The sequence below is a fragment of the Monomorium pharaonis genome, chromosome 10 (assembly GCF_013373865.1).
Source record: "Monomorium pharaonis isolate MP-MQ-018 chromosome 10, ASM1337386v2, whole genome shotgun sequence".
Taxonomy (NCBI): Eukaryota; Metazoa; Arthropoda; class Insecta; order Hymenoptera; family Formicidae; genus Monomorium; species Monomorium pharaonis.
In genome coordinates, this window is record NC_050476.1 from 9,799,471 (window position 1) to 9,814,030 (window position 14,560).

The window sequence follows — 14,560 nt, forward strand, 5'->3', positions numbered from 1 at the left end:
CCCGGGATGTCCTGGGATCTTGTCAGGATATAATAGTTGTATTATTGTAAATATTTTATGTATAAATTTGACTTTTAAAGTAAGTTTAGAATGTTAAATTCTGTAATAGTATTAATATAAATTGAAATTTTACTCATGTCTTGAGGACATCCTTGGGATGTCCTGAGGATATATGTATTCTAGCTGAAAACATTATTCTTAAAATATTGTATAAAGAGTTTCATTAGCTACAAAATGTCTGAAAATAAACTAAATATAATGACTGTATAAATACCAGACATTTTAGATAGCCCAGAATGTTCTAAGAATATGATATTCTGAAAGTCCTCAGGACATCCTAAGACAGTCCTCAGGACATTCTAAAACAATCCTCAGGACATCCCAAGACAGTCCTTAGGACGTCCTAAGAGAGTCCTCAGGATATCCTACGAAAGTCCTCAGGACATCCTAAAATAGTATTCAGGGACATCCTGGACGTATCCCACACAACACATGGACACGATTACGACATAAATCGGATATCCGAAACGGGTCCTAAGGACATCCGATAGACATCCCGTGTACATCCCATGGACGTAAAAACGGTTGTCCTATGTCTCGCCAAAAGACATCCAAAGGACGTCCTTAGAATGTCCTCACCGGACATAAAATGGTCATCATTTGGACATATATAATTTTGCTAAAAAATGCACTGAACAACTAAAAATTAGCTTGATTCATAAATAAAATGTCGAGATATGTTAAGTTAATATATAAGTTAACTTAACATATCTCGACATTTTATTTATGAATCAAGCCAATTTTTAGTGCTTCAGTGCATTTTTTAGCAAAATTATATATGTTAACATTAGACAATTTTGTATACGTCGATAGTCGAAGCTTTCTACGATGAAGTTTTCATCGGATAAATGTGAAATTTGGACTATAACTTTGAAACTCTGGTAAAAATATAGTAACGTCTTAATTGTTTTTTTTCATATTCTATTTCTGAGATTATAAAACAATTAATATAAGAAAAAATTATTTAAGTTGTTTTTAATTTTTTTCAAATTATAATTTATGTCTGGAGTAAAATAAAAAAAAAACATTACTGTTTTTACCATAGTTCCGGAATTATGTAGTAATTCAAATTTCACATCTATCTGGTAAAAATTTTATCGTAGAAAGCATTAGCTAGCTATTGATCAGTAAAAAATAATAAAGTATTAATATATTTCGACATTTCATTTATAAATCAACCCAAATTTTTCGTGAATTACTTTTGATGAGAGGACAGTTGTTGGAGCACAAATAAAATATACATATTCACTTTGACATATTTTATATATATATATATATATAAAGGAGAAGAAAAACAAACAATTAAGTTTTATTTTATCAGGTAGGTATATAATATACATTCAGATATTGTCTTCTGGGTTTTTTATCCTCTCAGACGAACGGCGGAACCAGTTAATTATGGTTAACTCCACATTCCTATCGTCAATATTGAAATGCTGCTTTGCAGAAACTGCGAACAAGAATTCAAGTATTATATCGTCAATTTTTGTCATCGACTATTAAATATACATACTAAATAATGCACGTGAAACGAAAGTTCCGTTGAACTTTTCATTCTTTTTGAGTCCTTGCCAGGATATTTTTGTTGCTACACAAGGCGAAAACACGGCTCGTAATATTCGTCGAATACGCTCAGCACCATTTTTTCCCCCACGAGTGGAAAACATTTTCTCCTGAAAGAATAAAAAAAATTTAATTTAATCTTTATCGTCGATTACTTGTACCATTTTTAGAATCGTTACTGTGTTATAAAGACTTACAAGCTGTTCACGCGCAGCAGCGTTGTTTGACAATAATGTCTCAAATTCATGCCAATCATTTAGCGTTTTCAATGGAAAAACTGGTAAAAAGTTTTCCAATTCTTCCTGTCTCGCGTTCAAGACATTTCTTTGAGAAACATCTGGTTCATTGCGTAACTTTTCTTCGTATATTAGTTCAGTTATATCACGAATTTCTTTGACATCATGTTTTATTCGTGTTAAGTCACGAATAACTCGTTTTTCAAATTCTGTATAAAAAATTATAAAATATTAATACTTACAAACATTTAATAAAATTATTTTGTATATTATATCAGTTTGATTTAACATTTTACCAGTTTCACCGGTATATATTGACATCTGGGATTTTACTTTATTATTTGACGACTTCGCTCGTTGTTCTCTTTGAAGAGTATTATCCCATGTACTGCATCCTGGACGAGCATCATCTAAAGTGGAGAAACGGATTTATTTAAAAAAATTTTCTATACATTTTGTAAATATATTGTATATATATGCTAATTTTGTAAATAAAATGTACAGATTTCATAATTTTTTTGTAAAGAAATTTCTGTCTGTTAAAAATTTTGTTAATAATTACTGTCAATCCATTATCGATGAGTAAAATATTACTTTTTCAAATATTGTCAATAAATTTGGAACTTATTATTAATGCTTTGCCGTATATAATTAACCCTTAAAGAACTTTCCCCATATTTAAAGACTTAAGGACTTAAATTTTTAGTTCACGGTTGAGTTTCAAAGTCCTAAAGTGCTAAAAAAAATCCGATAAAATTCATAAATACTCATTAAGATCTCTACTTTTGATTGTCTATGATAAAGTTTTAAAAATTTCACGTGTAAAGAAACCAACAATTAGAAACGGCTTGCCCCAAAACGTTCTCAAAGGTCTTTTAAGAGTTAACTTTACGATATTTCAATTACATCTTTTTTTACCTTTATCGATATCTTTGCGATAATTTTGCGGTGATGAAAAAGATGACTTTATGGACGAAGTTGCACTCTTTTTTGTCGATGCTTCACATGGAGTAAGAATAATTTTCTTCTTAAGTCGATTGTATTTACCTTCGAAGGCTTTGTATTTATTTTCGAAGGTTTCACATATTTGAACTTTTGACTCTTTTTGCCTTTTATTTTCTTTTTCTTCATCGTTTGACGAATTGCTTAAAGAATTATCTGAAACATGTATAAAATCCTCGGTGGCCGAATGATTTTGTGAGGAACCTTCATCGACGACTTTGCGATAATTTTGCGGTGATAAAAAAAGTGACTTTGTGGACGAAGTTGCACTCTTTTTCGTCGGTGCATCACAGGCAGCAGTTGCTTTCTGAATTCGTTTGTATTTATCTTCGAAGGATTTAGGTATTTGAACATTTAACTTTTTTTGTCTATTTTCTTCTTCGTCGTTTGACAAACTGCTTGAAGCATTATCTGAATGTACGGAAGCCTTGAACGAACGCAAGGAATCTGTCTTTTTCTTTTTAGTGTTTACATCACTCGATGAATCATCACTAATATATCGGCGATTACGTTTATGTAATCGTTTGTCAGGTATTTGTACATTTTTTGACGGAAAATCCGACAAAATTTCTGCATCTTTTAGATTCAAACGAGCTGTGTTGAAATCATCTGAAAAAAAATGCTTACAATTATTATTTTATTAAAATAATGGATCAATTAATATTTCAGGGTTGGGTAGTATCTAGTTAAAAAGTTAAAAGTTATTTTTAAGTTATTTTTCTAGATTAGTAAAATGTATATTTAATATTTTCACATTAATCTTTTAAAAGTTATTTTTTTTAATCTGCTTGAGTCAATTTTATCGGCTTTTATTTATCAAAAGATAATAAGAATCCTTAATAATGTATAATTTTTTCTTTTAAAATAACTTTATATCCTGTTCCTATATATAATATGATAATGAAGTAGCAATTGAAAATTATAAAATTAGCATTTTTCCAATTTCTTTGAACATTAAAAGTACATAAAAACATATAATACTATATAACTCACATTATTAATATAAAAAAATTAATTAAATTAGGCTATACAAAATCTACATTTTTCTGACAGTTTTGTAAAAGCTATTAAATAATTTTATTTGCAATTTTACGTATCATATTAAATAATTGGTATCTTGTAAAGAAATTGGAATAAAGCTATTTAAAAATAACGTAACGTATTGTCCAATTCACGCATGTAATTAGATGCAAAAATAATTGTTTGTACACTCACAGAAATGAATTTAGTAAATATACATTTCAAAACTTTTTTTTAAGATGAAATACTCGTTAATTTTATTTTAAAGTGCGTACCAAATGTGCCGAGAATTCTGCACTGATGGATTGACCAATCTTGATGAGGAATTGTCCTTTGAACAACATTCTTGCCTGGAAAAGGTGTATTGGGCCAGTGACATTGTGATGTTCCATCTGATTCCGAAATCCAGAAATCCGGTACAACTTCTACAGTTTCTTCTTCCATAAAATGGACGATGCAAAATTTTGAAGTCATCTCTGTATGAAGCCGTACATTTACATATTAAATATTTTCAAATTACTGATTGTGAATAAGTGGAAAAACTACAATATTGTTATGGCGATCTTCATATCGGTAACATTCATCAAAAACAGGTAAAACAACGGCTTTATTTTTTATGTCATCAATTGAAAATACTCGTAAGGAACTGTATGTACCGGAAAATTGCACAATTCCAAAGCAAGTCGAAGGTGCAGGAGAAGTAAAAAATGGTGTTCCATTTTTCAATATTTTTCCAATAACCACAATACCATTATTTCTATGACATATACTTTTTACCAAAACAATGCTCTCATCAGTCATAATACAATAGTTATTAGGTGCTTTTGTAGTAATTATAAAATGTTTAAACTCGATCTTCTTGTACATAGGCCCTCTGCATTCATTTATTAAGCATCCGTTGTAACATTCAGCACCTAGTTTGTACGTATTAATGGTATTATCAATGGTGATAATGTTGCTTTGAATACTTCTTATTTCAAATATTCTATTGCTAAGTTGTTCAAGAGGTTTATCGTTTTTTCTGACCATTTTCTTTATTTGTTGCAATTGATTTTCAAAAATAAAAGCTGAGAATTCGTCTAGGGCTCCCCATTTCAAGGCATCATCAGCGAGGTGTAGCAAACCGTGGGTATTATATGTCACGTTGTTTTCTCCATATAATTTTATAAAATCGATAAAGTACGCCTCAAGTAAACTTTTCGCATACCTGTTTTGATCCACATTTATTCCATGCATTGCTAAGATACGTATTGCGACAGACAGTTTAAGAAAATGTTCATATACATCTTGCCGCACAATCTTACGCAATACGATTGGTCCAGTATACAATAAAAATTCTCGATATTCAGTCGCTTTCATACGATCAAGTTCATCTAATGCTCTTGGTTTCCGAGCAAAATCAAACGGGATATGCTTTCTTAAAGCAACCTGTCTCTTTGAAATATCGCTAATTTGTTGCGTCCCCAGTTTCATTGCACTTAGTTTTCCTGTCATTATCTTTAACATTTTTTTCGTTTGTCCCAATAAAACTAAATGCATATAGTCGTGAGGCATATCCAAAACCATGTCCGTGACAATATCTAATAAGGGACTTACTCCAGTATGATGCTGCTTTTGAGTTTGATTGATAAATGATTCCGCAGTACGCAACGGACTATTCATTTCTGGAAACACTATTTTTCCTCTGTAGATGCCTTTAGTTTCACATTTTGGACAGCCGTAATATCCTGTGTGGCCTTTTGTACAGGAAATATAAGCCCTTGCAGGCGCATCACATATGAAGCAATCAATAAAAAATTTTATGTTATTGCCTTTCCAATTAAAGCCATTTTGCATCAGTTTTTCAGTTTCTTCGACAAAGTCATATAAAAATACACCAGCAGCTGGCGGCTTTTCATATCCATGAAATGCTCCAACCAGGAATGGTGTCTTGTTAACAAAATTGCGAAAACTTGCAAGAATAGTCCACAGTTGGCTCTTCGAACTTTTTACAAGCGGTAATCCATCTACATTAATAGACAAATGTATTTCTTCAGGTACGCGTCTGGTACCACTTATTTCAATAGTATGCCGTAAGCCCTTCTCTATTTCGAAATAACAGTATCGGCCATGTTCCATTACAATTGTGTTTGCCGTCCTGGGAGTCCTTAAGAGTGTTCGGCCATCTGCTGGAAGGCAGTTCATAATCTCTTCTTTCCTTAAGACGCGCAAAAGATTAGTTATGGCGGATATACATATGTCGTTGTTATGACTCCATTGCACTAAATTTTGGCGCAATCTAACGATATCAATTCCATTGTTTTCGTCTTCCGACTCAACTGAATCTTCACTATCGTAATCGTCTGACGGGATGCCACCCTCAATTACATTAATATTTACTTCTTCCCCTTCTTCTATTTCTTCATTTTCTACTGTTGCTTTTTGTTGTATTAATTGGTAACTAACATTTCCTTCATGTTCGAACGAAGAATCTGAGTTTTGCTGCAATTGTCTGTAAATGTCAGTGTCTGACTGTGCTGAACCAGATTCAGTTAAATAATCCACTTCATCATGATCAAAGGCTTGTATAACTTCACGTATTGTATTTTTTACAAGTCTATCCCTATGGCGATGAGTATAAAACATGCGTTTCCTTAGTTTTGGCATGTTTGCGTCAAAAGAATTGGACTGCAGAACATAATTATAGCTTAGCAAAGAATCAGGTAAAAAATAGTATAAGTGATTAAGAATGTTCTGGGTATAGTCTCTGTCAAGAATTAAATTGGATTGGAAAATGTGTTAACATTTATATTTTTTAAATACATTATAAAAATATTTTATACCAATATTGTATATAAATATACATTTTATATATAAATAAAAATATATATGTTGCGTGCACCGCCCGGTATACTCCTTGGATCGCGACTCGGCTGTCCGATCGGCGATATCGATCGACAGCGGCGGTCAGCTGTCAAAAGCTTAACGACCGATGTCAACAACCAGTTGAATCTCGGCTCCGCGCTCGCGTTGACGTATTTGTAATTGCTCTAATAAAGCTGCTAGTTTGTGTTAAAGAAGTCTCTTTCATTTCCGCGGCGCGCTCGCAACAATATGTTAGGTATACAGTTCTTTCATATATATATATATATATATATAAATTCTATAAATAACATATATATTTTTATTTCATACATTTTTATAGTTTATTTATTTCATTTATTATAAAAAAATTATTTTACAACATTTACAAAAATCAAATAAATTCATTTTTGGACTATTTACGAGATACGGCAATAAAAAATATTAAGCGTAAGAAACACGGAAACACATTTTCCGAACCTCTAAAACTTTTCAGTTTATATATCTTTATTGTTGGGGGTCGTATGCTGTATGAACTTTTACATGCTAATTTACAAAATATATTACCATCGATTACAACTATTAACCGATGCATAGATAAAGAAAGTAATATAGTCGATGGAACAGTTCAGTTGAAAGAATTAAAGTTATTCGTAATAAAATGAAACTATCCGTTGAATGTATTTATTTCAGAAGATCAAACCGCAATAATTAAGAGCGTAGCATACGATTCTAAAAGTAACAGAATGATTGGTTTTGTATCTGCATGTAGCAAAGATAATGGATTTCCTAAAAATAATTTTTATGTAAATTCCGTATAAGATATTGAAAATGCTTTTTCTAAATATGTTATTGGTTGCAATGCATATGTGTACATGGCTCAACCGCTTGTTGATAACGCACCAGGATTTTGTCTAACAGTTTTTGCAAGCGATAACAAATTCAATCACAATGATGTCTTAGCTAGATGGACATTTTAAAAAAATAAACTTGAAAGACTCAATATTCAAATAACTGGATTTTCAAGTGATGGTGATACAAGATGCTTAAAAACCATGAGAATATGGTCCAAAATTCCTTTATCATCTAAAAATCCATATTCTCCTTACTTTCAGGTAAATAATTTAATTACTTCTATTTTCTAGATCAAGTTACTAATTTAACAATGTTGTCAACAGAATCAGAGCCAATTAAATTTCTACTTTAAATAATTGCAAATATATGTATATGTATATGTAATTGCAAATATATTATTTTATAATGGCTTGAAACCCAAAAGAATATTTTTTCATATTAATAATATTACTAATTTAATAATTTTGATTAAAAAATGATGTAAAAAAACTGCAAATCTTTAATTATTTTTAGATGGAATTTGATATAAAAAACCAGTATGTATTCAAGATACAGTTCACATTGGAACAAAATTAAAAACAAGATTTTTGAAACTCAATGTACTTTTACCGATGGGTTCACAGATTGTTTCTCCAGAACATGTAAAAAAATTAATGAAGCAGTTCTCTAAAGACAAACATTTATTATGTGACAGTGATCTTGAACGTATGTTTAGTTTAATTAATATCTGAAGTATTATACATCTGAAGTATTGCATAATTTTTAAATGAAATAAATACTGATTTAAGTAAGTATATATTCATCATATATTTAATTGTACATACACAGAAAAATTATATATAAAGTTTAATTTACTTTAATGTGTTTATTTTAAGAAGGTACATTTCGATTTCCACAAGAAGAAAATAATCGCTTAGGAATTTCTTCGGATACAATTTTAAATTCTGATAAAACTCCATCTACAGAAAAAATTTTAAATATTTTGAACACTGCTAAAAATGATGCAATAAATATTGCAAGAGAATTGGGAATGAATATGAGTGAAGAAAAAATAAAGGAAAGTTTCGAAAAGATTATAATTCGATGTTTTACTGATGAAGAGGAAAATGAAAAAATAGAGAAAAATGACGATGACAACGAACGACAAAATGAAGATATTGAATCTACTGAAGATTTTGAAGATGATTTCGAAAATTTGCGAAATGATATTTCAATTTTTAAAAATCAAACAGATTTAAATTTAAAAATTATACAACTAACTGCACAGAAAACAATAAAGGTTTATTTTTAAATGTAATTATTAATAAAAAAAAATATGTTGTAAGAAAATCATCGCTTTGTTGGTTATATCAAAATAAAAGTAAATTGTCTAGTGATAGATTGTATCGAGTTTGTGGTATGAATGTTACAAATACAAATAGAAAAATAACGAAAGAATTGAAGATAGAATGCGAAAAATATTATTGCGTTTATTATGATACAGGATGGTACATAGGAAGAGTGTTACGTATAGAAAAAAATACATGTAAAATTAAATTTTTATCTGCTAATTTAAATGAGTTTAGATGGCCAAAGAAGGATGACATTCAAGAAGTAGATAAAGAATTTATAATGTATGGGCCGATATATCTTTAAATGGGATAAATCCTTTTACAATTAGTAAAGAAATACGTTCAAATATCGAAAAAAGATTCAAAACATTCAAAAATAATTATTTCATATAATTTTAGTAATAACTTATATTTTATGTTATATTTTTATAAGAATTTTATATTTCCATAAAAGTACTCTAACAAAGAGTTTCTTGAAGCAAAGTTAAATACTTTGTATAAAACTGTTAATTTGCCACAATATTTAATTCGTTTTAAGCCGGCGAGCAAAGAAATACACGTTAATTAAACAAAATGATTAATACAAGTAACCGTATCAGTAACATTCAATTCTACGGACTTCAATGTATAAACAGCTATGTACTTACGGAGCTTTAGGTCCTCTATTTCCAATATCAAGGTTAATTTCTCTATTTCCAATATCAAGGTGCGTTCACCTTTTTCGTACCTCGTACCTTTTTCGCACCTTGTACCTTTTTCAACTTCGGATCTTTCCGCAACTTGTATTCGACATTCAATTACCTTCCCGTCGATTAATCTTTGCTGCGACATAACATCGTCTACGTCGCTTCGTTTTATAAATTTCCCGCTGCAGCTCGGATATCTCCTCAGCGTTGAGACCCTCTTTCTGCAGTCTACAAAAACAAAAAATTCTTAAAAAAAAAAACAATTTCTCGTATTTTCTTGCTACGTCTATCGACAAGTGTTTGACTATAAACTATTCTGTAAACACTAACGATATCGTTACGTGTTCTACGCAGTTTTTCTATATCGTAGAACTGCGCAGAACACTTAACGATATCGTTAGCGTTTACAGAATAGGCCCCTTAATTCTTGTAAAATATACGACGAGTACCCTTTTATCGCATGGCAATAATACGGGATCAATACAAAATGAGATATTATATTGTTTAATCTTTTAAATGCCTAATATTTTCTATGCAACTTTTACAACCGAAAATAACCTCAAATTTATAAGTAGACTATATTTCAATAAATTATCAATATATTTCATATAATTATTTTATAAAAGTAAAGATTTATGTCAGGTAATATTTAGAACAATATTTTATTAAAGAAAGAAAGATTACGTACCTTTCAAAAATGCAGATGAACTGCTGGCTACTGCCGGCTAACTTTACACACACACACCACGTAAGAATGTCTCTCCACTCACACACGTCGCTCGCTTAGCTACCGAGAGTCGCCAATCGCGCACGCGCATGGCGAGCTTTGCAACGCGATAGCCAATCACAGACACACTCAACTTTTACTTAATATAATATATTTTAAATAATTTCCTTATTTTAAACAACTTTATACAACTATAATTAACAAAAAGGTTTAGTTTTTCATATTTAACTAGTAACATTATTAGTTAAAAATATTTAAACAATTAATAAAAAATGTATAAACAATATTTTTTCTTATTTTGAAATAATTAAAAATATACGTTGTATAAATTTTATAAAATTTAAATTTTATTAATTATTAAGATATAGAATACAAATTATATTATAGCATTGTTATCTTCACGATAATTATTTATATTACATTATACTACGATATTTTAGGACATCCGGAACACGTCTTTCGGACATCCTGTTGTAGTTGCGATTTAACGGGACGTCCGGATAACGTACTTCGGATATCCCGCGGACATCCGAAATACGAGGACATAAACAGGACTTTTCAGGACACATATAGGATATCCGAAGGACGTCCGTGTGTTGTGTGGGATAGTAATTTTTGAAAAAGACGGGTAAATTAATATAGCAAGTGAGAAATCTTTGAATATCGTACGTATTTCTAGAATGTATTGCAAAATCAAATGTATAAAAATGTTGACTTCAAAGTCAGATTGAATGTCTACATTTATTGAAACAATATGGCATATTAGCAATACTAAAAAATTATAAAAGATGACATTAAATAATTTTTTTATTTTATTTTATATAAACAGCGCAAAACAGTTTTTTTAATAAGTTATTCCACATGCTATTTCGCGCGCATATGTAAAAATGATTTTAAAAAACTGTAAAACTTTATATTTATTTATAAAAATATAAATTAACTATATATGTTTCATCCTTCTGACAACATCTACTGTAATGATTTATAACAAATATGTATGCATAAACAAGAAATACTCATGGATCATCACGAAGCGTTAGGAAGCGTATGGTCTTCGAAGTCAAGCATCGTCGGTGATGGTTGATACTTGAATGGGTGACCGTTTTCTCGGGTACAGAGATTAAACATGCTTTAACACGTACAACTGTCGCTGAAACATGTATAGTCTCTTCTTCCTCTTACAAAATTATTGTAAAGATAATTTGAACTTTTAATTTCTTTGTTAAAGTTTTTTATCAATTCTCAAAAACTGTTAAAAATACTTAAAAATATTTAAAAAATTTTCTAAATTAATCGGAATTTTTTATTTTTTAAATTTTTCTGAGAAACGTTTCAATTCTTATAAAAAATCGATACATTTATCAAAAATCCTAAAAAAAAATCTAAAAAATCTGACAAAAAGTGGTCATTGTTTGCTATTCCTGAGGATGTCCTGAGGAAATCCTATGGTATCCTCAGGACGTCCGATGGACTGTCCTCAGGATGTCCGATAGACTGTCCTCAGGATGTCCTGAGGACTAAAAAGTGGCGCTCGTTTGCTATTCCTCAGGATGTCCTGAGGACGTCCCGGGATAAAATCAGGACGTCCTCAGGATATCCACGAAGTCCGTCCTGGACGTCCTGAGGACGTCCTAAGGACGTCCGTGTGCTATCTGGGGATATACAATTGAGTTCTTTTTGAACTCTCTGTGCTATCTGGGTAGTTTTTTTTTTCTTTCTCCCCTCCCCCTACACACACACGCGCGCAACACACATATATGTAAAATTATATATAAATAATATATATAATAATTTTTAATTTTTAGTATTATTTTTAAAGTGATTTACATAAATTAATTATTTTAAAAATACAACTTGTCTTTGTTTACGATTAAATTTAAAACTGTCGATCGACATATTAATTTTTGAGAAAAGCGTTGTCAGCTGTTATGAACTTGACAACGCTCTTCTTAAAAATCAATATATCGATCGGCTAAGACAGCTAACCGACCTACCGGGCGCAACAATACATTTACTTATTAATTATTTTAAATACAATTTTAAAACAATGATATCGATCGGCCAGGACAGCTGATCTAACGAACGCAACGATATAATATATAGATAAAAAATAAAAATATATATACATACAGTGTATATTATATACACAATGTCTTATATTTGTATTTATAAAATGTGTATTATTTTAAAACTAAAAATAATTATATATATATATATCCCATACAGCACAAAGCTCCGATTAAGCTCCCAGGGAATTCATTTTGCTGAGCTCCCGAGAAGCTTACAAAATTCGACAAAACAAGCTCCCAGGGAGTTCGTTTTGCTAAGTTTTCGAAAACCTTACAAAATTCGACAAAACAAGCTCCCAGGAAGTTCATTTTGCTGAGTTCCCGAAAAGTTTACAAAATTCGACAAACCAAGCTCCCAGGGAGTTCGTTTTATTGAGTTTCCGAGAAGCTTACAAAATTCGACAAAACAAGCTCCCAGGGAGTTCATTTTGCTGAGCTCCCGAAGAGCTTACAAAATTTGACAAAACAAGCTCCCAGGGAGTTCATTTTGCTGAGCTCCCGAAGAGCTTACAAAATTCGACAAAACAAGCTCCCAGGGAGTTCATTTTGCTAAGCTCCTGAAGAGCTTACAAAATTCGACAAAACAAGCTCCCAGGAAGTTCATTTTGCTGAGCTCCCGAGAAGCTTACAAAATTCGACAAAACAAGCTCTCAGGGAGTTCGTTTTGCTGAGTTTCCGAGAACCTCACAAAATTCGACAAAACAAACTTCCAGAGATTGAACATATCGGGTAAATTAATGTACTGCATGTATAGTCATATAGCCGCGAGTAGTTCACAAGATCGCCACTAGGCGAAGGCACGGCGCTCCTTCTCGTGAGAAAATTTACTCCAAAAGGCTTATAAAAGAAAACCATCACTCACGGCTTACCTAGCAGTTAGTACTTCATTAGCAGCAAAGTGTAGTATATATTGTTTTCGTTACACGAAGAGAGTTCGTGGGCCTTCGCAACTTAGAGAGAGTTTCCGAAAATTGAGAAAAAATAAAATTTTTTTTGGCAGCTCCTATGTCCGCTTTTGAGAGCTCCCTGAAAGCTTTATTTAAGCTCGCAGGGAGTTCAGAAATAATGTTTTAAGAACTTCCTGCGAGCTTCAAAATAATTCCCGTGAAGGTTCTATATAAGCTCTCTGACAGCTTCATCTAAGCTCTCAGGGAGCTCTCAAAAGCGGACATAAGAGCTCCCGGGAAGCTTATATAGAAATTTCCTGAGAATTACTTTGAAGCTCGCAGGGAGCTCTTAAAACATGATTTATAAACTCCCTGCGAGCTCAAATAAAGCTCTCAAAGAGCTCTCAAAAGCGGACATAGCAGCTGCCAGGGAGCTCCGTGCGAATTTTTTGGAAGCTTAAATGAAGCTTATGAAAAATTTGGTGAGCTCCTCGGGAGCTCCTCGGAAGCTCCCCGTGCTGTATGGGTATATATGTATATAAGATTATAAATTATTTTTTTATAACATGATTTATGTTAATCGTTTCTCACTGGAAAAAATATTTTTAGATTCTTTCGAAATAACCTCTTCAAATTTAAGTTATCAATTGTAAATAGAATGGAATAAATAAAGCAAAAATAATTATTTACCTTGAATAGCCTCATATGTTTTGCTTTTATTAAAAGCAATTTTGGTTTTCTGAGTGCCTCCCCAGCTAATACATCTGGAGAGGGAATTCGTAATTATTTTCGAGAGTACAGACTGTACACTAGCAACTTCTGATTCTTGACTTTTAATTTTTGCCGTAAAAACATCCACCTATATAACAATTTTACAAATTAATTATAAACATAATTTTAATTTTGTCAGAATATACAGCAGAAACAGAAAATATGTAATGTTAAACAACTAAAAGTTGAATTAATTGCTAATATATTTACCACATATAAAAATGCGTTGTCATCTGTAAGAATTTCTTCAAGATTTTCCCTTCTGTGCGTAGAGGAAATGCTGGGATTCCATGTGGTCGCTTTAATTTTATTTCCTCTGGAAAAAGCTTCCTTAAGATACGATCTAACTTGACCAAGTTATCAAGCTTAATGCGTATTTCTTCTTGAACTTTGACAATGTTGTCAATAAAATCCAATGTAATTTCTGTGCTCTCTGAAAATAATATTAATTGTAGTTTAACCAATTCTCTTTCATATTCCAATTAACATAGAAGTAAAAATATTAAGAATAC

General features: G+C 31.2%; 3 protein-coding genes and 1 long non-coding RNA gene across 6 annotated transcripts in view; 1 reads left to right on the forward strand and 3 right to left on the reverse strand.

Moving 5' to 3' along the window:
- The window catches only part of LOC118647612, a 33,052-nt gene that overhangs the window by 480 nt on the left and 18,012 nt on the right, over window positions 1–14,560 (reverse strand). The window contains 3 exon segments of the mRNA XM_036292851.1: window positions 13,968–14,136; window positions 14,259–14,308; window positions 14,311–14,481. Coding sequence (XP_036148744.1) covers window positions 13,968–14,136; window positions 14,259–14,308; window positions 14,311–14,481 — 390 coding nt within the window.
- LOC105829710 lies at window positions 1,351–4,379 on the reverse strand. Its single transcript, XM_012668752.3, has 6 exons — window positions 4,157–4,379; window positions 2,778–3,470; window positions 2,156–2,269; window positions 1,821–2,068; window positions 1,574–1,733; window positions 1,351–1,510 (listed from the first exon to the last, which is right to left on the reverse strand). Exons 1-6 carry the CDS (start codon window positions 4,353–4,355, stop codon window positions 1,401–1,403), a joined length of 1,524 nt encoding a protein of 507 aa, XP_012524206.2. The 5' UTR covers window positions 4,356–4,379; the 3' UTR covers window positions 1,351–1,400.
- Window positions 4,360–10,388, reverse strand: LOC105829709. Of its 2 annotated transcripts, none has more exons than XM_012668750.3 (3): window positions 10,283–10,388; window positions 9,556–9,822; window positions 4,360–6,548 (listed from the first exon to the last, which is right to left on the reverse strand). In XM_012668750.3, exon 3 carries the CDS (start codon window positions 6,525–6,527, stop codon window positions 4,398–4,400), a length of 2,130 nt encoding a protein of 709 aa, XP_012524204.2. In that variant the 5' UTR covers window positions 6,528–6,548; window positions 9,556–9,822; window positions 10,283–10,388; the 3' UTR covers window positions 4,360–4,397. The 2 variants fall into 2 exon arrangements, with proteins under 2 accessions (XP_012524204.2, XP_012524205.2); XM_012668751.3 differs by having other exon boundaries at window positions 9,556–9,815; window positions 10,283–10,373.
- Window positions 6,572–9,259, forward strand: LOC105829711. Of its 2 annotated transcripts, none has more exons than XR_004964801.1 (3): window positions 6,572–6,981; window positions 7,416–8,364; window positions 8,453–9,259. It is a non-coding gene; the product is annotated as an uncharacterized LOC105829711 (long non-coding RNA). The 2 variants fall into 2 exon arrangements; XR_004964802.1 differs by lacking the exon at window positions 6,572–6,981 and having other exon boundaries at window positions 7,143–7,837; window positions 8,091–8,364.

What these genes read in the sequence shown, in the direction of transcription:
- LOC105829710 (XM_012668752.3), bottom strand. Translation starts at nt 4,355, where the DNA reads ATGACTTCAAAATTTTGCATCGTCCATTTTATGGAAGAAGAAACTGTA. An exon ending in TCGCAAAGATATCGATAAAG is followed by an intron (nt 2,270 to 2,777) that starts GTAAAAAAAGAT and finishes TCTCCACTTTAG; the next exon opens with ATGATGCTCGTCCAGGATGC. An exon ending in AATATATACCGGTGAAACTG is followed by an intron (nt 2,069 to 2,155) that starts GTAAAATGTTAA and finishes TTTTTTATACAG; the next exon opens with AATTTGAAAAACGAGTTATT.
- LOC105829709 (XM_012668750.3), bottom strand. Translation starts at nt 6,527, where the DNA reads ATGCCAAAACTAAGGAAACGCATGTTTTATACTCATCGCCATAGGGAT.